At 59.3% G+C, this 26,095-nt stretch overlaps 1 protein-coding gene across 3 annotated transcripts in view; it reads right to left on the reverse strand.

Annotated features, from left to right (window-relative positions):
* Positions 1-26,095, reverse strand: part of AHDC1 (AT-hook DNA binding motif containing 1) — a 64,584-nt gene that overhangs the window by 5,468 nt on the left and 33,021 nt on the right. For 2 of the 3 annotated variants that reach the window (XM_032646326.1, XM_032646309.1), the window contains exons 3-6: positions 15,824-16,001; positions 10,627-10,738; positions 10,444-10,481; positions 5,148-10,049 (exon numbers count right to left, since the gene is read on the reverse strand). In XM_032646326.1, the coding sequence (XP_032502217.1) occupies positions 5,191-9,975 (4,785 nt within the window). In that variant the 5' untranslated portion in view covers positions 9,976-10,049; positions 10,444-10,481; positions 10,627-10,738; positions 15,824-16,001 and the 3' untranslated portion in view covers positions 5,148-5,190. Of the gene's footprint in view, positions 1-5,147; positions 10,050-10,443; positions 10,482-10,626; positions 10,844-15,823; positions 16,002-26,095 lie in introns of all 3 variants that reach the window. The other variant, XM_032646317.1, reaches the window with a different exon arrangement.

Genomic DNA, 26,095 nt, shown 5'->3' on the forward strand with positions numbered 1-26,095 from the left:
GTAAACTCCACGAGGGCAGGACACTGCTCGTCTTGTTCAGTGGTACCTTTAGTACCGGATGCGATGCCTGGCCCGGGGCAGGCGCCTGGTTCGTGCTGGTTGAACACAGAATTAACCTACTTCCTCCTGCCCTCCAGCACAAACAGAGGGCACTATGGCAGCAAAAGTTAGGATGACGAGGAGGGCAAATCTGCCGGGAGAGAAATCATGATGTATTACAAAATCAAAAGGCAATCTTCTTTCGGATTATCTGTACCAAAAGAGGGGACTGCTGTGGATAACTGTGTGTGGACAGAGTTTCTAGCTGACCTGGCTCATTTAGGAGTCTGGGTCCTGTTGCCCAACAGGTTTTAGGTCCCTTGGTGTGGGGTCTGTGACTTACCTTGTCTCTGGACCGCCCAGGGAGGACTCAGCCCCACTGTTAAGGCATATAACTAGGTGGTATTTCACAGCCTCCTGCCAAAGGCCCCAAACCCATACTAGAATACAAGCTCCTTCCTAGAAGGGAAGCAGGAAGAGCAGGTGAAGGAGTACTGGCTACAGAGTCCTGAGCTCGGAGGAAAGGGTCAGAGGTGTGTGACGTGCACAGACGGCGGGGAGGTATTTTATTCACCCATCTACCAACCACTGATTACATGCTTCCTGTGTGCCAGGGACAGGCTAAGCGCTTCACGGGTAATCTCATTTAATTCTCACAAGAGATGCAGTGAGGTGACGTGACTCACCAGGTCACCCAGCTGGTAAGGGATGGAACCGGGTTCTGCACGCAGCCCTGCCTGTGCCCACAGGCACGCTCCTAGCCACCACCCTCCAGTTTCAGGGCCTTGCTCCCTTGGGTTCTTCTGGGTCCACAGGGATGTGGGGAGATGGGAGAGGACGAGCGTGAGACGGCATGCTCATGGAGAGATTATATTTCCAGGAAATGAGGGCTCAGCACAAGAAGGCCTGGCCTGAAAATGGCTGCAGGAGAGGCAAGAGATCCGATTGGAGGGAGGAGAGCCCCAGAGAGTGGGAAGAGGAGCCCAGGAGAGGCAGGGCAGGCCTAGCTGACCCCTGACGTGAGGGCCTCTTGCCTAAGGAACAGAGGCAAGATCAGGTGACCTCTTGAGGTTTCAAGACGTGGAGAGACAAAGCCCAGAGCGGCCAGTGCCTGGCCCAGGTCCGGGCATGCCTGCTGACCCTGGCTGGTCGGTGGCCTTGGAAGCCGCCTTCTGCTCCGGTGAGGCCCCAGCTGGTGTAACCTTGGAGGACCTGTGACATTTCTCTTGGCCTCAGGTCCAGGCCTGAGAGGGAATAGGGAGGAGAGGGGGGACTCGAGATCCCTAAACACCTTGGAGGGCCCTTCCCACCCTCCCACCCTTTCCCCAGGGTCTAGAAGGGCTGATCTTCAGCCGTGAGGGCCCAAGGCGGAGCCAGTCTGTCTGGCTCTGCATTCCATCTAAGGGACTAGAAGATGTTTGCGGGGCCCAAGTCTCCCTCACCCTCCCACCCCCACCCCACCCCGGCCCCACTTCCCTCTCTGTCCCATCAACTCAGCTCCCAGACCATTCAGGACCCCCATTCCCCACTCTGGCTCCTCCAAGCTTTCTTCTTCTAATTCACATTGGGATGTGACCTGCCCTGGCTCACGGTTTCCTCGGCCTGGAATGCCCTTCCCCCGCACCCGGTCTCCATCTCCAGGTGTCCAAATCTTGCCTATTCTTCAAGGACGAGCTCAGACGCAGCTTCTTTCACAGAACCTCAAAATCCGTTTAAAATGTCAGACCCAGAAAGGGTTGTAGTGAGCATCCAACCAAGCCGTCATTTTGCGGATGGGGAATCAGGGGCACAGAGTGGAGGGGGAGCAGAGCATCCAGGCTGGGAGGGGGTGCAGTACTGGGTTCAAATCATGACTCTGCCATTTACTACCTATGGATCCCCTGGGCAGGGTTCAGAGCTGTACCTGTTTCCTCAACTCTCTGATGGGGGGGTGAGGGTGAGGACCCGCACCTTCCAGGCTGCTGTGAAGGGTCAGTGAGGCAGTGTTGCACAAAGGGCCCGGCACGAATATATGGCCCTTCTCTCACCAAAGGGGCAGAGAGGTGACTTCTGACCCCATGGCCCACCTTCCTGGTGCACGAGCTTTGCTTCTCCCTGCCACTTCCCAACAGGTGTTTGAGGCTCTCTGTGTGCTTGTTTTAGCTTTTTAGGGGTGGATGGGCACTCTTGAGGACAGGGGCCACGTCTGCTTTGTCTTCCCCGTGTCTGGTCTGGTATCGGGACGGGCATGGAGGGGCTCAAGATGTGAGGCTAAGCTCAGTGACTGCTCCCCCTCTGCCAAGGGTCAAAAAGGCTCAGTGCCTGTTGGTGAATGAGTGTGTCACTGTCCTCCCTGCTTAAGCCCTCAGTTGACAGTGACACTCCCTCTGTTAACTCTTTTTCCTCACTGTTCTCCTTCCCTATATCCCCAAGGCTTCTTCACTCCCACAATGATTGTAATCAGTCCTTGGGCGGGGCGGGGCGGGGCGGGAGCGGCAGGGGGTGGGGGTAGAGTTTGCCCTAGATGAGGGAGTGTTTGGATAAAGAAGGGGGACAGCCCTCCCACCACCATGGTCCAAGCCACCACCACTGCTTGCCTGGGCTACCGCAGCCGGTCTCCCTCCTTCAACACCGGTCCTGCTCCACTGTGGCCCACGACATTCCAGCTGAGAACGCTTCAGTGGTTCCCCATTTGTCTTGGGACAAAGTTCAAACTCCTTCCAATGCCCTGCATGATCTGGCCCTGCCCCCTCACCCCCTCACTCAGTGTTGCTGTCCTCCCATCGGCTCCTCAAAGCTGAGCTGCTTCCTGCCTCAGGGCTTTACCCACTGCTGTTCCCTCTGCCCAGAATGCTCTTCCCACTTCCCATTTGGCTGATGCCCCCTCATCTTTCAGGCATCAGCCTCAGCATCTGGTCAGCTGGCCGCAAGCCCTCATGGCCTCCTAGCTTTTCCCCTCTTGCACAGTCCTTCCTACAGCGATAATTACCAACATTCTGTTTACTGTCTTTCCCGCTAAACTGGAAGCCCCCTGAGGACCAGGACCTCGTTTGAGGTGTTCACTGCTGTGTCCCCAATGCCTGGCATGCAGTGGGTGCCGGACAGACGTCTCTGGCTGGAACAACTGAATGCATCGGTTTGAGGACAGTGCTGTGAACTCCCAGCTCTGAGTGGGGAGCGGGGCCAGAATGTGGGGCTGGATGGCATCCCAGTTCCTCCTGCGTTCAGGGCTCACTGGGTGGTTCCATTATGTATCTCACTGAGCCGTGACCTGCCCAAACACCCAGCCCCCTCACCCGTTTATTTTCCCACCCAGAGCCCAGGAGGAAAGGTTTTCGGATTATTTCACATGTCTGGATTATCCATGAGACATCTCCCCTCCAGTGAGAAGGATCAGGAGTTTGACATTTTAAACCCTAAGCAGCTTCTCCCTGGCCTGCTTCAGATCTGCGGCTCTGCTGCTTGCAATGAGGTGCATGGGGAACGGAAGGCCATTTTTAATCTTGGTCTGGTTTCATCAGGAGGAAATGTATGCTGTCCCCCAAGAAATTCTGGTCCACTGTCTATGCCATGCAGAGTTTTAAGAGCCCAAGAGATTATCAAAATCAACTGCCTTCAACAGATGGGGAAACAGAGGCGGGGATGGGGTGGGGGTGGAGGAGGGGCGAAAGCTTGGTCAAGGGCATGTAGCAAGTTGGCCAGTTGGGGAATGGTCCTTCCCCAGGCCTCTTGACTCCCATGTGCTGCCCTCTGCCATCTTAAGGCACCAAGGGAACCGAGGTCAGGCAGAGAGGGGGTAATAAGTTTCCACTGACATGACTTCAAGACCCTGAGTCACCCTGGCTTCGAACAGCCTTCCCAGAGCAGGGACGGGGCTTTCCAGGAGCCCTGCTATTCATTCTCCAGGAAAAGGCACTCCCAGGAGGCTGCAGTATACTGTAGCAGAGGTCGGGGGGAGTGAGGGGCTCAGAAAGGCCCCCAGCCCACTCCATCACCACCCACCACGTCTGGGTCAATTTTTGTAACAGGTCTGTTCCAAAAGTGGGATCTCATGGGCCAGTTACGGCTGCATTTCTGGAGCAGGTTGTTCACCAAGAAAATGATTCTTCCAGCTCTGTCCCGTTTTACCACTTTGGGGGCATTTCCCCTCTTTTATTTTCCTTTTCCTACACACAAAATCTTAAGAAAACTCAAGGAGGTGACAGTACCTGATAAAACAATATCTGAATACCTAACAATATTTAACGGAATTCTTTTTTTTTTCTTTTTGGCCGCGCAGTGCGGCTTGCAGGATCGCAGGATCTTTGTTCCCCAACCCGGGATCGAACCCACGCCCCCTGCAGTGGAAACGAGGAGTCCTAACCACTGCACTGCCAGGGAGTTCCCTAATGGAATTCTTAAGAAAAGCAATTGGCTTCAGGAAAGGGACTGGCTTTTTCTAGGTAGGAAACATCCTGCCTGGGGATAGACCCGCGCTGGCTACAGGTCCCCAGGCACAGGGAGATCCCAACACCCCTGTTGAAAAATAGCCTTTGGGGTACTCTGGGAGACCAGAAAAGGACATACTGGCCACCCCCTCAGCCTGGCCCTTGCCAGACTGCATCGTGAACTAAATGAAGCTCCCAGGGAGACAAGGAAGCAGGCAGGGTCAGTATCCTGGATGGGCCTCGGCGGATAATTATCCAACCTGCTTCTTTCTCCATCTGTCACATGCAGGGTGATGCAAACGCCCTCCCTTGCTAGAGGTCAAGTGGTGACCGCTTCCTGGGACTCAGGTGGTCCCTGCCCACGACCTAGCATGGATGAGGGAAATGAACGCTTGATGAACCGAACTAGATGGCCCCATCCAGTCTATGGTCCTCCAGCCATTTCAATAACGGGACCCCCCTGAATGCCCAAGCCCCACACTGGGTTCCCCACCCAAGACCCCATCTCCTCCCTAAGACTATTCCCAACATCTAACGCCAGACTCCCTGAATCCCAACTCGGGTCCCCAGTCTTGTCCTCAAATCCTTCCTGCTCGTTGCTATACTTCTTCCCCTTGCCCGAGCTCTAACGTCCTCATCCCCCCACCCCACCCCCACCCCACCCCCAGCTTCTTCCCACTGCACCCACATCCTCAGACTCACCCAGGAACAAAACCTCGAGGTCCAGTCGGCACTTCAGTTGGCACTACAGGGAGGTGACGGTGAATGTGTCCTCAGGGTGAGGTTCCGCCATGGGCCCCAGGAAGCCGCTCTTGGGGCCCCCACCCAGGCCGGGATGCGCCTGCGGCATGAAGCCTGGATACCTGTAGGCGGTATCCTGCAGGGGCAGCAGCGAGTCCCTCGGCACAGGGGACAGGGTTAAGTCACTAAGGAGTGGGCAGCCATAGCCAGCAGCAGCTGCAGCGGGGCCACGGGGTGGGCCGGGCGGCCGGGCCATCTCCAGTGGCTCCTTGTCGGCCTTAGGTGTGGCCGGTGGGCTAGCCAGGTGTGGGGCACTGAGGCACGCGGCCTCCGTCCTGCCCAGGAAGTCAGCCAGCAGCCCTGAACCCACCTTGCCTTCATAGGGCGGGCTGCGGGCAGCTGAGCCTGGCGGGTACCAATATGCCGTACCCTTGCAGCTGGGGGAGTCGTAGTGGGGCTGGCCCAGCGGCAGGTCCCGGCAGCTCAGGTGGGCCTGGGCTGCAGCTGCATGGCTCAGGCTGGCCCCCTGGAGCCCATGCTTGAGGGGCTCACAGGCAGCCAGCTTCGTGGGTGGCGGCCGCAGCTCTTCCTTGAAGCCCAGGGTCGGGGAGCAGGTGGGAGAGTAGGCCTTCTGCAGGCCAGCATCAAACACCGTGGGCGGGTGGGCCAGTGGCGGGAAATGCTTGCCATCCAGCTCAGGGGCGCCGAGGCTGGGCGAGTCGCAGTGGAAGCCTTGGCCGAAGGTGCCGTCCGATGGCGTGGACGGGTTCATGGAGTAGGGTCCCATGAAGTCACAGGGATCTCGCTCGCCCACGCTGAAGGCCCTCGACTGCGAGGGCAGTGGTGACATGCTGCTGTCCCCGCTGTAGTAGTCCAGGCCGAGGTCTGGGCTGTCCTGGAACAGCGGGTTGACCGGCTGGGGCTTGGGGATGAACTTGGCTTTGGCCGCCGCCCCGCCCCGCTCCTTCTTGGCCGAGCAGGCCCCGCCACCCCGTCCACCCCGAGGCTGCCGGGGCCCGGTGCTCCGTTTGGATGGGTAGCCCGCGGCGCTGGCCGAGGCGGTTGACGGGAAGCCCAGATGCGAGGCCTCGAACAGGTCCACCTTCTTCCGCCGTCCGCGGCCCGGCTTGGCGCTGCTCTGGAAGAGGACGCTCTGGTTCCAGTTGTAACCGGGGGCGGACGACGCCTCGTTCCAGTCCATCATCAGTTTCTCCAGGCTGGACAGGCTCGACTGGCCCTCGCTGCTCGAGGCCTCGCTGCTGGCGCGCCGGAAACCGCCGCCGCCGGGCTGGCTGAGCTGGGTGCTGTCGGAGGACGACTCGGAGAAGGTCTCGGACGCGGCCGTCTGCCGCTTCACCTTCTGTGGCGTGTAGTTGGAGATGTCCAGGATCACGTTGGGCTCGCTGACGTGGCAGTCGAAACCGGGAGTGTAGAGCTGACTGAAGGCCTCCGAGGCCCAGTCCAGGCCCCCATAGCCCTGCCGGAAAGGCCACTGAGAAGCCCCCGCAAACTGCCGACAGTTCTCAGGCGAGGGCTGGAAGGAGGAGGACGACGAGGACGCGGCAGAGGCGGCAGAGGCTGTGGTGCCCTTGGGTACCATGTAGCCGCCGGGTGAGACCGTGCTGGCCCGGCTGTCACAGCGCAGGGGTGTGGGGGCCGAACCAGAGAAGGGGCCCCCCTCAGAGCTGTTGAAGAAGGACGCCTTGCTTGGTGGCAGGCAGGGGCCACCGGTAGGCGGTGGGGCGTAGCCAGCGCTGTGGGCGCTGCTGGGTGAGGCAGGGAGGCTGTTGCCACTGCCGTAGGCAAAGCTGCAGTCCTTGCTGTTGGCGCAGTCCTGGCCCGTAAAGGGCTTAGTGGGTGCGAATACACTTTGTCCAGCCCCGTAGCCCCCGTACTGCGGGGGGTAGGTGTTGGTGGGCGGGTGTGCGGTAGGTGAGCGAGCCACGGCAGAAGGCAGAGGGGCCAGCTTCGGGAAGGTCTCGGCTGCCCGGCAGTCTGAAGTGCCGGGGGTCAGCCCATAGCTCGCTGCCCGGCCCGGCGGGAAGGTCTGGCGAGTGGGCAGAACGGGCTGGAAGGAGGGCTCCGCCCCAGCCCCGCTGCTGCCCACTGCCACCGGGCTGGCCTTGGCTCCCCGGCTGGGGAAGGTGGCCAGGCCCCGCTGGGCGGGCAGGGCGCTGCTGGGGGGCCCTGTGTAGGTGCCTGATGCCTTCCGGGACTCAGGGCGAGAGGCTGAGAGGGCAAAGTCCAAGAGGTCGGAGGAGTCATCCGAGTCGAGCAGTGAGCGAAAATAGCCGGTGAAGAGGTTTTGGCGCTCCTGGCTGAGCTCCGTCTGGCCCGCAGGTGCGGCTGTGCTGTAGTAGCTGCCACGGCCCGAAGCCCCGCTCTCTAGCCCAGTGGAGGCAAAGGCCCGGGCCTCGGTCCCCTGGAACCCGCAGTTTCGGCCAGCTTGCCCGCCCGGGTGCCCATGGTGAGGGGCCCAGCCACCACCCTTGTCCCCGGCCCACTCAGTGCCCGCCTCCCCAAAGCCTGGGCCACTGGGCACCTGTTCCGGGAACAGAGTCCCGTTCTTCCGGGACCGCCTCTTGCGTTTGGGCTTCCCAGTCACGGCGTCTACCTCCCCCCGGCCCCGTTTGCGTGGGTGCCCCAACTCAGCGAGGCCAGGGCCCCCGACCCCGGCGGCTGCCACGGCCACCACCTTCTTTTTCTTGCCGATGCCCTCAAAGAAGTCGCTGAAGGAGCATCGGGCCGCCTTGGCCGCGTGGCCCCCACCCCGGCCACCAAAACCGCCTGCCTTGCCACCTCGCCGTCGGAAGCCCTGCACACGGTGCAGGAAGTGGGAGATGCTCTGTGTGTCGGGCGCCTGGTGCACTGACTCGGGCTCACTGGGTGTCCAGCAGCGGGGCGGTGAGCACCGCCCAGCGCACTGGCTCTGGCGGTTCAGGAAGGCCAGCTTGGCGAGGACGTCTGAGTACTCGGCCTTGCTGTCGTTGGCATCTGCTGCGTAGGACGGCTGGGGAGACGCCAGCTTCTGCTTCCGCCGCCGCCGTTTCTTCACCTCCGGCATGGCCATGGTGGCTGCTGCCACAGTGGCTGCCTCGGCCGCCACCACCGCTGGCTCCTTGGGCTTGCCGGGGCCCAGGAGCAGGTTCTTAGGAGGGCGGCCGCGCTTACGCTTGAGAATGATGGGCATCTCGCCGGGTGGGAAGACCACCACCACGTTCCGCCCATTGTTCTTCATCTTCAGTAGCGGGGTGGGCTCTGTGGACACGCGCAGGCCCAGCTCCTTGCCCTCCACGCTCAGGCTGCTGCTCAGAGACGACACCTTGTACGTGGTCTTGTTCCGCCTGCCCAGTGACACGGGGATCTTGGCCATCTTCACCACCATGCGCCGCACGCCCCGGCACTTGCCTCTGCGGGTAGGGACCACTGGGGTCTGGGAGGATTCGGGCTCCAGCTCTGGGACTGGGCCTGGGCCGGGCAGGGTGTGAGGTGGGGGCGGGGGCGGGGGCTCAGCCAGGGCAGCCGCCAGCCCTGTGGGCACAGGCAGGGGCAGCAGACGGCCCTCGGGGCCGGCGTCTGCCTTGCGTCCCCGTCCGGCTTTCCGTCGGCGACACAGGATCTTTGGCCTATCGGTGCGCCGCAAGGCGGATTTGGGGTGACCCTCGGGCCCAGGAGGGCCATGGGGTGAGCACAGGTCCAGGCGCAAGGGCTCAGCCAGCGGGCAGGGTCCCAGGGGCTGCTGGGGCTCCAGGCGGCGGCTAGGGACGTCAAGCAACTTGGGCAGGGGGTCAAGTGCCTGAGGGTCGAGCAGCTGCGACTCCAGGGAGTCGGGCAGGGTTTCTAGGGCCTGCAGAGCCAGGCCCGGCAACCCCAGAGGGTCAGCAAGGGGTTGCAGGGGCGGCAGCTCCAAAGCTTCCCCGAGCGGCTCTAGTGCCTGCGGGTCCAGGAAGCGGGGCTGGGGGTCTAGGAGCTGAGGCTCTGGCTCAGGCGACGGTGGCTCGAGGGCCTGGGCCTCCAGCAGCTGGGCCTCGGGGCAAGTCAGGGAGGCCAGCTCACTCAGGATGTCGGCGTCAGCGAGTTCTGAGTAATCAGGGCCGTCTGGCTCGGGCTCTGGTGGCAGACCGGCGGCCGCGGCCGTGGCTCCGGGACTATGGCCTTGGCCGGGCTGGGGACTGTCCCTAGGCTCAGGCTCAGGCTCATAGAGGGGGTGGCTGGACCGCTCAGACTTGGCATGGGGGGTGGCCCGCTCCTCAGGGCTGCGGATGCTGTTGGCCAGGCTGGGTGAGGAGAAGAAGCTATACTGAAGGTCCCCGGGGGGCGGGGCAGGTGGGCGGCTGAGCCGGAGGCCACCGCAGTCCAGGTGCACGCCGCTGTGCTGAAGGTCCTGGGAGAGCCGGGTCAGGTCCTTCATGATGTCAATCAGCTGGACCACTGGACGCAGGTTCACCCGCCCGTTGTCCCAGCGCCGTCGGGAGCTGCTGCCGTCTCCCGCGGGGGTGGGGCAGCGGGCCTGGGAGACAGGACGGGCCGCCCTCGGGGGCAGCGGGTCGTCCCCCTTGGCAAGGACTGGTGGGCGCCGGGTGCTGGGGTCCCGGCGTGGGGGTGGGCGCGGGTTCTCAGAGAAGGTGTGGGCGAAGGCCTTGTCGGGTGGGCTGGCAGGGGGCCGGGCGGGAAGCAAGGGCCGGGGGGTGGGGGGGCCGCCGGGGTAGTACTTGGGCTCCCGGAGGTAGTCAGGAGAGCTGCACACGGCACTGGAAGTCACCACCAGGCCCTGGGGCTTCACACGCATCCTGACCTTGTCCTCCGCAGGCCGCCGGGCGGGGCCGGGGCTGACATGAGGGTGCGAGAAGCCGGGACCAGGACCTGCCAGGCAGCACAGCCAGGAGGTCCCTCACCGAATGCCTAAGTCCTCATCAGCTTCCCATGTCCTCAGTGATCCCCGGCACCCCTCCCCTGAGTCCCCTCCCGAAGCCCTATCCCCTTGCTAACCCCCAGCTTTTCCTAAACCACCACACGCATCGTGAACCCCCACGGGCCCCAGTTCCACTTATTGACAGCTCACCCACTTTTGTCTAGACTCTGGCTAAGGGCTGGGGGAGAACAGTTCACCCGCTTTGGGGAGGGAAGCCCATCAGCAAGGTGGATCAAACGTCAGGAGAGGGCCAGGCCCGTCAGAGGGCCCGGAGGTCCTATCAAGGACACGGCCTCTTCCTTCTTGTCCCATCCCCAGGGCTCTAGGAGAAGCCCGGCCACTCACCCTCGGCTCTGCCGCCTGGGCTGTCACACTGGAGATCTCTGTGGGCAGCGAGACAGGCAAGAGGAGATCTCAGCGGTCTGCTGGCCACAGCCCAACCACTGCCCACCTGCCCACGGGGCCCGGTCTCCCCCACATACCAACCCCAGCTCCCCCAGTACTCCCTCCAGCGCATGCCCAGCTGACCTGAAAGAGAGAGGGCCCCCGTGCCTGGGGGCTCTGCCAGTCGCTGGCTGTCAGCTGGGGGTGCTGTGGAGCAGCTTCGGCCTGAGCCCAGGCCTCGGGGCGTGGACAGCGCCTGGAAAGGACCACCGCAGCTCAGGTTTAGTGAGCACCTACTGCGCGCCAGGCACTGGGCTGGAAGCTGTCCAGGCATCGTTTCATTTAATTCTTCATACCGATCCTGCGAGGTAGGGGCTATTAATAACCCCATTTTGCAGATGAGGAAATGGAGGCTGAGATGAAGTGACATCATTCACTCATTCATATACTCATTATTTATGGAGTGCCTACTTTGCACAAGAGCTGGGTACACAAACATTTAACAGATTATGGTAAGTGACTTAATTATTAGCGGGATGAGAGCTGCAAAGAAAAACTGAAGAGTGCCTGAGGTCAGAGGTTTAACAATCATACCAGGGCGTCAACAACGACAGAAGCACGTATTCTGGGGACGCTTTCTCTGCTGCCGAACACTGGACTAAGCGCTGTATGTGGATTACCTCATCTGACCCCCCTGCAAACCTGGGATCAATACGATTATCATCCCTGCTTCCACAGTGGAGGAAACCATCCGCCGGAAGGTGGTAAGCACCACGAAGGCAAGGATTTCTGTCCTGCTGACTTCCGTGTGTATCTCCCAACCCCCGGATCAGCACATGGCCCACAAGTGTGCTTCAAAAAATATTTACTGAACGCATGAATGAATGAATGAGGCACACAGAACAATCAGCCCTGCCTTTCCCCCTGAGGCTCTCTCTCTTTCCTCTCCAGACCCAAAAGTGGGACCCAAGTAGGATGTGGAAGGAGGGAAGGAGATTAAGAATGTGAAAAGGGACATTCTCCGCCCTCCATGCCACCTCTAGCCTCCATCCGGCCCCTGCTACATATTTTTAGAGCCCTCTTTGTTTCACCTTCACAGTATTTATCATGACTGCAGTCAATTACTTGTATGACTGGGTGTTCAGTGTGTCTGCTCCCCAAGTATGGGCTCTTCAGGGGCAAGGACTGTGTCTGTCTTGTTTACCGTTGTATCCCCTGACCCCAGGGCCTGGGCTATGGATGCTACATAAATATTTACCGAGTGACTCCCTGAGCTGGTCAGGGCAGAGTTGGGATTTAGATCCAGGCATGTCTGACACCCAAGGGAGCCTGGGGACTCAGGGCCCCGGCTGATCCCCAAGAGCTGGGGTTTGGGGGAGCAAGGAGCTGAATGGTCCTTGACCACTGGGAGGATCGCTTCCCAGGGTTGTTAACTCCACAGGAAGACTGCAGAGCTGACTTGGGGACAGGAGAGTGTGGGCAGGGACACTCGTCCACTCGTCTTTGGTGGGTGGCAATTTGCAATCTATGAAGCACCTCCACATATATGACCCACTGAATCTTCACCGAACCTGGGAGACATGGTTTACTGTCTCCACGTTACAGGGGAAACAGGCTCAGAGCAGTTGTATAACTTGCCTGAAGTCACATAGCTGCTAAGTGGCAAGATTCCTAATTCTGCCAAGTCCAAAGCCTCCTTCCGCTCCCAGCTCCTGCAACTCTCCTTCAGCCACTCCTGAAAGTGCTCCTTCTAGAGCTGTGGCCTCACTTAAAGGCTGCAAGGAACCTTAAAATCATCTAACCCATTGGCTTCCAAACCCTGGGCCTGGGGAAGCTATGTAACCTTGCAGATACCCAGACCCTAGTCCAGGGGAATCTGACTCATAAATCTGAAGGGACATCTGGGAATCTGCATTTTTAATCGGCTCCCCTAGTGGCTATGCTGTTCTAGTGCCACCTCGTGTGCCTCCCATTTTATAGATGAGGAAACTGAGACTGGAAGAGGGAAAGAGACTTTGCCCAAGACCACAAAATGGCATGAGGAGGGCCTCTTTGTTGCTCATCCAGGCAGAACATCCCCTGTCCCTGCAGGTCCCAGGCCTCAGCTGTTCCTCACTGCCCCATTTACTCGATCACTCAGGGTTCTGTTCTTTCTCATGCCTGCCGGCAGACTGTGGCCTGGCCCCTTCTAGGCTAGGCTCTCTCTGCTTCAAGAATCTCACTGTTGCTCTTGCAGGATGGGCTGTGGGTAAGACTCACAAAGGAGCAAAGGGGCTCAGACTCTGTGGAGTCTCCAGGTCAGATTTCCAACAGTACGGTTGATCCACAGTGCTGCCCTCTTTGAGATGCCTACCAGAAGCCATCATCCCTCCCTTACTGAGGGTGGGGCTCACCAACCCTCCCTGCTCTGGAGACCTCCCACTTGGGGCCTGAGGGTGTGATCTTGGCAGAAGAGAGAAACCTCCACTCCAGCGGTTGCTTCTGTTCCACCCACCCGTGAAGACCTTTGGGCACGTCGTCCTGCCAGACCTCCTGACTCTGTCCACTGCTCTCTCGCAGCCTCCAGGATCTGAGGGAAGCAGCTGGCACCCCTCCCCACCACACCCAGGCATCCATTTTCTTGGACCCCTCCCAAGGGCACCACCTATCCCACGTCTGTGAACAAAGTCGAAAAGGTTCTTCTGTCCATCTGTCTGCTTCTGGGTCAGTGTGTCTGAGCCTGCCTATGGGGACACCAGCTGGCTGGGAGGGAAGGGGGCTGGGGGCCCCAACCTGCTGTGCACAGTGCCGGGAAGGGCCAGCCCACATCCTTGAGTCCCCAGCCCCACCCTCCCCCGCTGCGGCTGTGACCACCCCACCCCTTCCCCAGGCAGCCTCCCCTCCCCCACCCACAGCCTCCCCAGGGGAGCCAGGCTGCCAGCCCCAGCTCTCACTTCCGGCCTCATGACCCTCTCTCTAGCCTGCATACTCCTCCCCGCCCCCCAACACCATTTCCCTCCCAGCCCGGACTGAAGCCTCAGGGATGTCCTCAAATGGAAAACTCTGCATCAAAGGGGCTATCACTGCTGCTGTGAAACTTCCCCCATCACCTCCCTTCAGGGCCTTTATCTCCCAGCATCTGCCCCTTCAGGAACTATGCATCACCCCTCTCAGCTTCCTTATCTTCAGCCGCCTCCCAGCCACCCAATTGTACCTGAAGATCTTCTTCCAACCTGACTCCAGACCAAAATCGTAACAAAAATAACAATGATGAAAAAATAATGGCAGCTGTCACTTATTTGGCATGTAAATGGTGGCTCAGAGAGGTTAAGTAATGCCCTTAAGGACAAACAGCCATGACAGGGAAGACCTGGCGCCTGCACTTAGGTTTGTTGGGCTCCTCTAAACCAAACTTCTTCACTGTCCAGAGAGTCAGCCCCCTCCCCTGAAGCTTCCTCTAACTGTCCTAGTCCCAACCACCAGTTCTAATTTTTGACTTCTAATCTACCCCGACCCAGCTTCGGCACCCCTCCCACCTAGGTCATCCCATGCACTACCCTCCCTCACCACTAGGTGTCCCCTTAGAGCCACTGACGCCCCCGAGGGGAGCAAGCCCCGCCCCACCCCCTGGAATCATCAGGGCTCCCCACCACAGCACAGCACACCCCACCCCACCCTACCCCCAGCCACACAGAGCTCCTTTGTGCAGCCCTTGTCCACCCCCTTCCTGCCCGGAGCGGGGCACCTGGCAAGCAGGTCTGCCCCAGGCCCGCCCCCTGCCAGCCCCCAGCCCTGGGTGCCAGGTGTGTGGGCACCAGTGCCAGCTCTGGCTGAACCTGAGGGTCACCCTGCCGGGCAGCCCTCCCTTCCTCTCTCCGAGGTCACCCAGGGACTGTGCTTCCCGCCCTGCTCCGCCCCCATCCCCTCCTGCCCTTGGCCCTTCCAGAATCCTGTCCTTGTCTTTCCTTCTGTCTACTGGAGGACTTCCCTCCTCCAGCCCCACCAGGCCCTCCCCACAGCCTCTCACCACCGCCCACCTCCTTCCCCTGAGAGCTCCTTGTTCTGCCCCCCCCTCCCCGCCCAGGTCTGAAGAACTCCTCCTCCTGGAAAGTTGCTGCTGGAAAGGAAGTGACTTCAGCAATTTGGCCACAAGGCTGGGCACTGCTGAGCCCAGCTCAGCTGAAGGCTTGCCCAGCCCACCTCCAAAGCACCAACGGAGCCACGTGCGCACACCACCCCCAGTGTGCAGCCAGAACCCTGAACACACGCTTCCCCGGTGATACGCGGAAGGATCTTCGTGGACACACCCCACCCCACTGTACTCACATATCACCCCAGTGTGTTCAGATTTTTGTCTACACACCTCTCCAGTGTACACTAGCGCCCTGCACACAGACACCGTCCAGCGTGGCACACACAACACTCCAGTCTCCCCACACCTGCCAAGGACACGCTCTGAATCCTGCACACTCACTCCGATGTACCACATACACAGCCTCTGAATGTCCCCCAGCCCAGTCCACTTTCTCTTGTGTGCAGATCCCTGCACACCTATGGACAGAGTCCTGCATGTGCCTGCTTGCACACAAGCCAGAGGACTTTGCACACGAGATGCTCTATGCATATACAGTCAGGTACATCCAGCTCTGCATCCTCCCACAGCTGAAACTCCCCACCCTTACAATCCCAGGAGGCCCCGCCCCCAGACCTCAGGCCCCAGGAATGCTCTTTTGGAAGTTGGGTGGGGTCCCCAGGCAGGCTGGGCTCTAGGGAGCTTCCTGGAGCCCGAGGCTTGAGGCTTCATGTGTCAGTTCAGGGAGTTGCCTCTGCAGGGCAGGGCAGCCCCACCTGGCCTCTGTGGCTCTTGAGCCTGGGTGGGCTAATTCGGGCCCAGAGTCAGGAGGTGGGTCCTGCCCCCACCCCTGCCCCATCTCATCTCAGGAGGGCAGCCTAGCATACCCGAATTACCCAGGTCCTCTCAGCTTCCACAGACTCTAGAAGGGAGAGGTCCTGTGGGGTCAGCTTCACACATCAGGCATCCTGGTCTCTACCTCTGTCCTGGGTTCTGGTCACTGTCACAACCCCTTTCCCTTCCCAGTTCTCTCAGGTCATCCAGGTGCAGGGAAGAGTCCCCAGACTAGGAGGCAGGACTCCAGGGAACTGCCTGTATATCCATGGACCTCACCTTTCTGGATAATGGGGAGTCTGAGTAAGTTGGGTTAAAATATTTTGATTCTAAAGGGCCTCTTTTTGGCCTAAGCTGGGAGGGGGGAAATCCCTGTTAGGACTGGGAAGGAAGAACCCCTGATCCCCACTTCCTGGGGTGGCCAGTCACAGACCCGGCTTCCCTATACACTGTTACCTGAGCAGGCTGTGCAGACAGGCCCAGCTCAGCAAGAAAGGCCTGTCTTCGCCAGTGGTTCCAGAGTGGTCTCTTCGGCGGCCTGAGAGTCGCCCCAAAGCCGGGGCCCTCTGCACGCACTCAGCTGGGCAGGCTCTGGGGTCCAGGCCAATGGGCAGACAGGCAGGCAAGCTCCCATCTGTGGAAACAAAAACAGCACCGCAGACGTAAGCATGGATACAGGATGAGCCAGAGAGAGGGACCAGGAGGCCATCCTAGATGCGGTCCACTCTTGCACAGGATGAAATTGGCTCCAACTTCATTTCACTGGGGAGTGTGAGCCTATCTCCTGAAACCCCAGGTAGTATCGTCGTGCGGGTAGGTACATGTACGCGTGAACATGAACACACATGCTATGGCGAAAAGAACCTGGCCTTGGGAGTCAGAATGGTCCTTGGCTCAACTCTCACCAACTATGTGATCTTGGGCAAGTCAGTTAACCTGTCTCTCAGTTTTCTCATCTATAAAAAGGGGAGAGCTTATGAATGGGGAGAAGCAGTCTGGGGAAACTATAAATGCTAAGAGCTCACTTACAACGTAGGTGTGAGAGTTGCTGTTCAAAGTGATGGTGAATGCAGATTTTCATGAGAGGTGTATACGCAGCTAGCATTTACCCTTCTCCATCAGCGACTGGTTATATGTCTCTTGTTTTCTTTAATAACCGTGGCCGTCCTTACCCCCCCACCCACCCACCGGCTTCCTGCCCATTTGTCTGCCTCCCTGAGGTCTGTACTGAAGCCGAGAGTGGGTCTGGGAACCAGGCCTCATGGACTGCTTATAGGTTTTGGTTGCCTGGGAATGTGTATGTGTGTGTGTGAGAGAGAGATCCTGTCTGTACAGATGCACGTCTGTGAGCGTCAGCTGTCTGGGCAAATACACCTGTGTGTGGCTTCCTGGGTCTACTTAGCCTTCTGTATGCTTCTCTGGGTGTATTTGTATGTCTATACGAGTATATGTGTAAGAGTGTTACACGCATGGGACTCTGTGTGTGTGTGTGTAAGCTGATACTTGTGTTCAGTGTCTTCAATTATATGTGTGGGTGTGTGCACCTGGGTCTGTTCAGTTCTTTGTGTGTGTCCAGCTGAGCCTATGTTTGCACGCCTGTGGGGACACAGAGGTGTGAGTGTGTACCTAACGTGTGACAAGGTGTGCCCAGCTGTGGTCAGAGGGTGAGTGCCCATGTGTGCACACAACTCTCTGCATCTCACTGCTGTCAGGAGCTGAACCGGCTTCTGCCCATCTCTGACTCTGGGCGTGTGTACTGGGGCGGGGCGTGCGGTGGATCCTCTGCCGTCCCTGCAGGTTTCCAATCTCGAGGCCTGTGACTGTGGGCACTGGTGTCACTGTGGATCAGCGTCGCCTCCCCCCTACCTCTGCCTTTCTCTGGGTTTTCAGGGTCATGGTGTGATGGCATGACTGGTCACAGTGTCCCTGTGGGTCTGTTTCACTGTGGGTCAGTATGTGCTCACGTGTGTAACTCTGCGTGCGTGTACTGTATGACTTTCTCGTTGTGCATCTGTGTATGTCAGTGGGTCCTTGTGCCATGTCATTGTATGTCTGTGTCAATGTCAACATGGGTGAGTCTGTGTGCCATGGTATGCCTGTCAGTAAAACGGTGCCTCAGTGTTTGTGTGGTGCCTTTATGTAACTTGTCAGTGCGTGTGCACACGCGTGTGTGTGTGCATGGGCGACCCTTTGTGAGACAGTGTGTGTCTGTGTCACTGTGTTTGTATGCCTGCTTCCCTCCTCCCTCCCTATCTCCTGCGTTCTCTCTCTCTCTCTCTCTCTCTCTCTCTTTCTGTAGGAGCCAGACAACTCCCCAAGCCTGGATTAGGGACAATTTATCCACAGGCAGAGACGGAGAATTCCAACCTGCCAGAGCCTCCCTCCTCTGATCCGTCCCCCCTTCCCCCCTGGTTGGGTGGGCAGAGAAATGCAGCCGGGCAGCTCCCAAGCCCTTGGGGAGCCCCCACCTCTGCAGCTCCCCAGAGGCCCAGGAGGGCGGAAAAGATGGAAATCTGGGTGGCCCCAGAGCCCTCCAGTGGGGGTGGATTGGCCGCCCCCCACCCAGGCCGCCACAGCTCAGCTCATCTTGGCCCTGTTCTCCTACATATGGTGGTGGTGGGTGGGGGGAGTCTGCATGAGGTCTGCCTGGCCCTGGGGGCTGGGGCGACCTAAGGAGTAAAGCTGCTCCCAACCCCTCCACAGCCTGATACTCCCCAACTGATAAACGCCAGCTCCGACACCCCCGGAAATGTAAATGGCTCGGGAACTTGCGCCTGTGCCCGCACAGGCTGGGGGGATGCTGGGAGGCAGGGGACAGCGTGGTGAGGGGAACGCGGCAAGGGGGGAGCAGGGGCTGAGCTGGGACTAAGGCTCCCTTCACGGTGCTCCAAGCGCAAGGCAGAATCACATGTTTCCCATTAGCTGCTCTGGCCTCCTTGTTCAGGGGGTGTTGGCTGGGGGAGATTTGTTCTGGTTGCAGACACCAGCCGAGACCACACAAGAGAGAGAGTAAAAGACAGAGAGAGAGAGTGAGAGAGTGTGAGAGAGAGAGAGAGAGGAAGAGAGAGAGAGAGAGAGAGAGAGAGAGAGGAGAGATTGAACGCCAGAGGGAGAGGAAAAGACAGAGAGCAAGCGAGAAAGATACACAGAGACACACAGGGAGAGAGACAGAGACAGAGAGACATGAGAGCAGAGACAGGCACACACAAACACAAAAGCAGAGGGACAGAGACGGGTGATGGGAGAGGCTAACAGAGTGGGGGACAGGGAGAGCGACAGGGAAGGCGACTGAAGTGGAGAGAGACGAGTCAGAGGCCGAGGAGCGAGTCAGTGAGGCACAGAGTGCGAGTCAGGCCAGGAGGGACTGAGGGGGCGGAGGGCGGCACTGGAGCCGCAAGCCTGATGGAGGGGACCCGAGGGTGACAGAGCGGGAACCTGCCGTAGGGCCAGGGAGGGCAGGGGCGGTGGGTGGGGATGCGGGTGGGCAGGGGGAGTGGCTGCCCCAGAGCCACCGGGTGGGGCGGCCAGGAGCCTGGAGCCTCCCGCCTCCTGACCCTCGAGCCTGGGAGAGATAACAGGCCGGAATAGTGCTGACTTGCGGTTCAGAAATCCAATATCCTCCGCGGCGCACTAATCGACTACCTGAGCCCCGGTCCGCGCCGCCGCGCGGCCCCGATTAATCCTGCGGCTCCACAGCCTTCATTAGTTTAACAGTTTCAGGGGCAGGAGAGGCAGGCAATAGGGGCTCCCAGACCTGCGGGGACACTGCCTGGTGCCCCACTTCCCCGGTCACACCTGCCCCAGCCCCAGCCCCAGAGGCCCCTTTCCACACCATCTGCAAAACACTGGGTCTTTCCTCCTGGGGGACAGTCCCAAGGGCTGGCACCTGGGTCAGAAGGTAGGTCTTGTGGAACAGAGACTCCCCCATCCCAGCTTGTCCCTGTGCCCGTGGGCCTGGGTGCTTGCTCTGGCCTGCCCTTTGGGGCCCTGCCAACCGTCAGCCCCATACCACTGAGCAACATGTCGTCTCTTTAGGGTGACAGACAAGCTCCCAAGTTACTGACAACCCCCCCAACAGCATGAGATAATCACACATGTCACTCCCCACACCGGCATGAGATAGGCACATGGTGACATCTCACACATACCCAACAGTCAGAGACACAGGAGTACGAGTGAGTGACTACCCTCCTAACAGGATGAGCTAAGCACAGAACCTGTCACTTCCTCCAAAGCCTGAGATGGGCACAGCTGATACCCCCAGACAGTATGAGACAAGAACACAGGTTGTCACCCTCACAATGGTGTAACTGACATACAACCAGGCGCCCCCTCAACCCACTGATAGGATGCGAAATGCACAGAGAGCCTGTCTCTCACTCACTGTCTCTCTCTCTCTCTCACACACACACACACCCCTCCCTCACCTTCCAGGTGTGACAGAGGTTCGGACCCCTCCCCCGAACACACAGAGTATAAGCCAGGGACACTACCTCACCCCTTCCACATCAGTCCTCTCTCCAGACTGCAGGATGGGTAAACGACATGTCACCCTGGCTGCTTTGGACGGGTGACAGCCCACCCCACCCCTCCCCCGTCACTGCCAGCCTGGTGGTGCCGTCCTCTGCCTGCAGAGGCGTCACAGCTCACAGGGCATGAATGTCACCCCAGCACTGCCAGAGCCGGGCCCAGCCACATGTTGCCCCAGTGACAAACACCACTGGCCCCAGGAGGTGGAGGTGCACAGGGCTCTGGGCGTGACCTTGGTCCCTGAACACCAGGAGGGGAGGTGCCGTGGCCTCCCTCCTGGGTAACCCACTGGCCCCGGAGCTGGGGAAGATGAGTGCTGGGAAGAAAGCCACCTGGGCACACAGACAACCTGAAAATGCCACCTCCCCAGGCAGCCACCCCCAGCCCACTTCTAACTGAATGTAGCTGTTATCGAGGGAGGGGGCAGACTGTGTAGTGGAGGGAGGCTGTCAACGAGGCCTGAGGAGCAGTTCCTACAAGACTTCTTAGAGGTGGGGGAGGGTAGGCAGGGTAGGGGTTGCTGTCACCATGCCCTCGGGGCCCAGGACTGAGGGAGTGGGACGATAGCTTCAGACTCCCACTGTGGCCAGGGGAGCCCCTCTTTCTTACAAGGGCCCCCTCTCCAAATTCAGGCCACAGAGCCTGACAAGGAGGCCAAAGTCCGGGGGCATGACTCACCCAGGGAACAGGCCCAGCCTGCTGGCCAGAAAGTGAGGGAGGACAGGAGCCAAGGGGCCTGGGTTCAAGTCTGAACTCCTCCCAGGCCAAGTGCAGTGACCTTGGAGCAGAGGCTCAGTCTCTTTGGCTTTGGGGAGGTGGGGAAGAGGCAGCAGCCAGGGAAGCGCTGAGGCTGCAGACCAGCAAGCAGAGAACTGGGGGCCACGGGAAGGAGGACACAGCGGGTCCAGCCCCTGGCTCCACCGCTTCCTCACCAGGAACCTCAGCTTTCTGTACCTCAGTTTCCTCAGCTGTAAAGCAGGAACGATAACGTCAGCCTCACGAGATAACGCAGCATGATGGGGACAAGTGCTCAGGAAACGGGAGCTTCTTATTGAAGAGGGGAAAAGAGACTAAGAGAGGGCAGGAGACTTGCCCAAGCCACGGATCAAGCCAGTATCGGCTGAACTCGGCCTCCACCTCCAGGCTTCCCACCTGAAGCTGTTTCTTAAGACTGCTTGGAGACTGACTGTGTGTGCACGTGTGTGTCAGGGTGTTGTTGCTTATAGAGCGGGCCTACTGTCCAGTGAGGATCCAGGAAATGGATACGATATAGCCTGACCTTTACCCTAAACCCCACTTGGCCCACCTTCAAACTTTGGACCAGAGGGCCAGCTCTATGGGAGGGAGGCAGCCCACACTCCAGCCCCCATAAGCAGCACCAGCACCTGGTGCTCGGAAGGACTGGGGGACTGGGGGGTCAGTGTCTGGGGCCCTCTCATTGTACAGGAGCTCAGAGAGGGACAGGCCTAGCCTGAGGTCACACAGCATGACAGCAGCAGAGTCCAGAGCCCTGGCCGGGACAGCCTCAGAGCAGAGTTGTCTAGCCCCTAGGGTGGCTGGAGCTGGGGGGCCCTGGGGGACTGAGCAAAACGTGGCGACAGATGGCCTGCCGAGGCAGCGGCGATCTGGGCGGCTGGCAGGCATGCTCGCTCCCGCGCAGGGAAGCGGCTAATTTTAGCTGAGGCCTCGATGCCAGCTTTGTTCCCCCCACCCACCCGCCGAGGGGGCCCAGCATGCCTTGCGTGCAACCCGCCTCCCCCAGGCACCCCTACTCCCCCGCCTGGCCACTTGGTGAGTAGTGCCCAGACCCCAGGGTCCTAGAACTGTCTGTCTGGCCAGGTCTCATCACACCCGGAGGCAAGGGCTGGGCCCTGGAGGCCTGGCATCCCCGCCCCAGGGCCTGCTTCCCATGACGGGAAGCTCATTCTGAAGAGGGGCTGTGGGGAGAAGGGCTAGAGGCCACTGCCCAGACTGGGAGGGAGGGCCTGACAGCAGGGGCTGCCAGTCTTTGCGGGGGTGGGGTGGGGTGGGGGTGGGCATTGTCCTCCACCAGATACTTAAGGAGACAGGACCCTTATTCTACCCCTGCCCTGAGTCCCCCTCCAGCACAGAGTCGTGTCGAGCAAGGGGGTGGGAGTCACTTTACCCTTTCCCTGTTCTTTATAAGCCCGATTTTGCGCCAGGAACTCAAAGTACTTTAAAAAAAAGTCAGAGATAGAGCACGGGTAGTACCCCACCCGCACCCCGTGCCACTGGGGGAAACTGAGGCACAGTCTGAAACAGCTTTCATTGTAGCAGGGGAGGAACAAATCCCAGGAATCAGTGAGGGAAGCCTAAACATGCTCTACTTTGAGTTCTTAGAGCCGGGGGCTTCTTGGGCCAGCTCAGCCCCTAGGACTACCCTCTGCCTCCACCTGGGCTGGTAGAAGGTAAGCTAGATGGATGGAGCCCGTCCTCTGAAACCCTGGGAAGGGAGGCCTGGCATTCTTGGTTCCTGGTACCCCACCCCCTGTTGGCTCTTTGACCTTAGAACCTCCCCTCCTCATCTCAGGTTCAACTACATGTGCCCAATGGGGTGCCAGGACATCTGGCCCCCGCCTGAAAGGGGGACTCCTTCAGGGTGATTCTGGAGGGGCCCCCTCTCCCAGTTCCAACCCAGGGGCCGTGAGGGTAATGGCCAAGTGGGAAATAGATAAAGAAGGCTAGAAAGAAATCTATGTACTAGAAGGAGAGAGTCGGAAGAAGAGAGAGAGAATGAGAAACCAAGGCAAAGAATCAGATTCAGGAAGAGAGAGACGGAAAGAGGGGGAACGTGGGGGCAAGAGAAATGGGGCAGAATGAGGGTGAAGAGGCAGGAAGAGCTGAGAAGGGAAGGGCTGCGGGAGAGACAGAGAAGCAGCCAGAGAAAGGAGAAGAGTGAAAAAGAGACTCAGGAAGAGAGGGACAGAGGAGGAGGAACAAGACAAAGAGACAGAGAGACAGGCAGGATGAGGCAGAGACAAAGACAGAGAGAGAGAGCAAGACACACGCAGAGGGGAAGGAGATGGAGAAGGAGTTGCTGCGGACGGGGCAAGGCTCAGGGAACTGAAGACACCACAGGGAGCTGGAGACACACAGAGGGACTGACACACCCAAAGACCAACAGACACAGAGTGAAAGGGCCAGACGCACTCAAGAGACTGGGGAGGGAGGAAGGGGGAGACACTAAGTGATAAAGTGTGTGTGTGTAGGGGGGCAACAGGAGTAGACAGAGGCAAGGAGGGAGGGGGCCTGAAGAGGAGGAGGGGGAGATGTCGTCGTCAGAGCTGGGGGGGACCGGACAGAAATGGAATGTGGGTCTGGGCATGAGGCTCACAGATGCATCGGCTCCGGTTTCAGCTGGGGCAGTTGGCTGCTGGGGCTGGGGTGGGGGGGTGGGGAGATGGTGATGGTGGGGAGGGAGAAAGGAGCAGAGCTGACAAGGGAGGGGGGCCTGTTGCCATGGCTGCGGGCACGGCAGGGGCACAGTCTGCTGGCACTTGTAGTTCTGGGCATGGTAGGGGGCAGACTGAGGGGGAAAGAGGGCAGTGATGAAGAAGCCTGGCCCCTGCCCTCGGGGCTCCACCAGGAAGAAAGTTTCCAGAGAGAGGATGGGAGACCTTGGGAGCTGAGCAGAGCTCTGGGCCCTGCTCCACTCCATGGGGGGGACCACTCTCTGGGGTGCCTGTGGGCATCCCTGGTTCCCATCCGTGCCTCAGGCTGGGCCCTGGGGATCCTCTTTCTCTGTCCCCTCCAGTCTAGCTGAAGATCCCGCATGCTGCTGCTGCTGCTGCTGTTTCTGCTTGCAGGGGAGCAGCAAGATTGTGAATTCAGGATCTGTAATCCTAACGCAGAGCCCAGGCCTACCGGGCTCCAGTTGCCAAGGCGACGGAGGGTCAGAGGGCAGCGCAGGGCGCCCGCTCCTCCAAGTCAGAATCCCAATTGTTAAAGCCCAAGAATAAACAGCTGAAGCGGCCATGGGGGGGCCGGGAGGGGGGCTGAGGTCTGCATCGGCTCAGTGTGGTGTTGTCAAGCGAGATGTCACTAATTGTCTGAAGGAACGGGCTGAGGCAGCTCTTAACTGCTTCTGTGCCACCGGAGACACCTTGGCTGCCTGGCCCCATCCCCCGGGCCTCGCAGCATTCCACCGGGCCGGCTCGGTGGCGGGGGGAGTGCTGGCCCAGCACAATCCCTGCCTCCCTTGCATTGAACCCCTACATACTTTGGCTCCCAACCCTCCTCCCTGCCCCGCTTGGAACCTCCCACCTGCAAGCGAAATGCTTTATGTCCCCAGAACCAGTACCCTCCAATTACTGGAATCACACTACTCCTTATAAGCCCAGAACTGCCACTCTGGCCTGCAAAAGCCCTCCCAGCTCCTCCAACATCTCTTCTTCCTCATCCTCTCAGAAGTCAGGGATTCTGGTACAAGGTGTGTGGACTGCGGAGGAAAACAGATTTCGGGTTCTTCTGATCTTTGGTGGGGGGAGAAGCCCTCCTACGGGAAGAGGGAAGGTCTGTGGCATCCTCTGTGCAACTCCCTACTCTTAGTCACACACCAGAACTAAAGACCTGAATGGAGCCTGGAAACCTGGTTTCTAGCTTTGATTGTTCTACCTACTTGCTGTGTGACTTTTGCCAGGATATTTTCCCTCCATGAGCCTATCTCCTCATTTACTATCAGCCTATCTCCTCATTTACTATCCATCCTAAACATTTAGTAGTGCCTATTCTGAGCCATGCCATGTCTGGAACCCCTGCCCAGAGGAACTTCCAACCCAGTGGCTGAGAAAGGCTCATAAGACAAGGTAGAAAGCAATCAGAGATCCATCAGGTAAGATATTCAATGAAAAACACGGAGCAGTCTGGTAAATCGTTCAGTGGACGGCTGCTGCTGTTTAGGAGCAGTCAGTACTGGTATCGCCGTTATGACGGAGGGTCGCTAAAAGGGTGTAGGTCATCAGAGAAAAGATTGGGGGGAGGTCGGTTCTGGAAGGCTTCCTGCAGAAAGTGATACCTGGTAGGATTTGGACAGGTGGGCAAGAAGGTAGAGTGCACCAGGAGAGAGATCTTGTAAGCTGCTCTGTACACTCTCAGGGTCGTGTGCTCAGCCCCGCCCAGAGCAGGAAGGGCGAGGCCTTCAATGGTCTCCCCTGCCCCATGGGCCGGCGCTGCCTCCTCCTCCACCTACTGCGCCTCCAGATCTCCGGAGAGCGGAGCCTGGGAGGGGCGGGCCGCCCGTGGGCACGGCTCCCGGAGATTGGTAGCACCTGGAGTGATGTCAGGGGCGGGGTCAGGTCTTCGGACACGCCCCCTGCCCCAGACCCCGCCCCCCCCGCTCCGGGCCGAAGCCTGGGTCCCGAGAGGGGTCGCTCAGGCAGCCTCGCGGCCCCCTCAGGTGGCAGGCGGGGCTGGGGCGCTGTCCGTGGGCAGGGAGCTGGGCGCGGAAACAGGGGATCCTCCAGAGAGGGCCTAGCCCAGCCCCGGGCTGGACTCGTACAAAAGGCGACTTGTTCTTTCTTGGGATGCCTGCGCCTTCTCAAACATACCTAGAGCCACACTCCGGGGAGAGCTACACCCACACATGGCTGCACAAACCCGCCGGGGTGGGGAACAGGGGGCTGTCGCCAGCCCCAGACGTTGGCGTTAAGAACTTGCCCCAGCCACCCCTTGCCACAGACTAAACATCATTCACCTCACCCCATCCTAGCCCAAGTGACCTGGATACTCCCACAGTCTCCTGCAGAGCCCTGGGGACACTGACCCAGTCACATTCTCATAACTATCCTCTCCCTCAGACCAACTCTAGCGGCTCACCAACTCCTCTGGAGCCAGAATGCCAGTTTTAAAGCGGGTGCCACACTAGTGTGTGACCTTGGGACATAATGAGGCTCACTAAGGGTTACTTTTTACTGAGCACTTCTGTGCCAATCTTTACAATTGCCCTTTATGTTGAGTACTATTAGTCCCATTTTGTAGCTGGGGAAACTGAGGCTTAGGTTAAATAGCTTGCCTAAGGCAGAGAGGGAAGGATTTGAACTCAGGTCAAACTTGACTTCATAGCCCACGTTCTTCTGTGTGTTATCTCTGCCTCCCATCACACCATGCTACCCTCTAACACCCCACCACACACAGTAAAGCCATCTCAGAGTTAGGGTGTAATTCTCCACCCCAAACACA

This window comes from Phocoena sinus, chromosome 1, assembly GCF_008692025.1.
Source record: "Phocoena sinus isolate mPhoSin1 chromosome 1, mPhoSin1.pri, whole genome shotgun sequence".
Lineage (NCBI taxonomy): Eukaryota > Metazoa > Chordata > Mammalia > Artiodactyla > Phocoenidae > Phocoena > Phocoena sinus.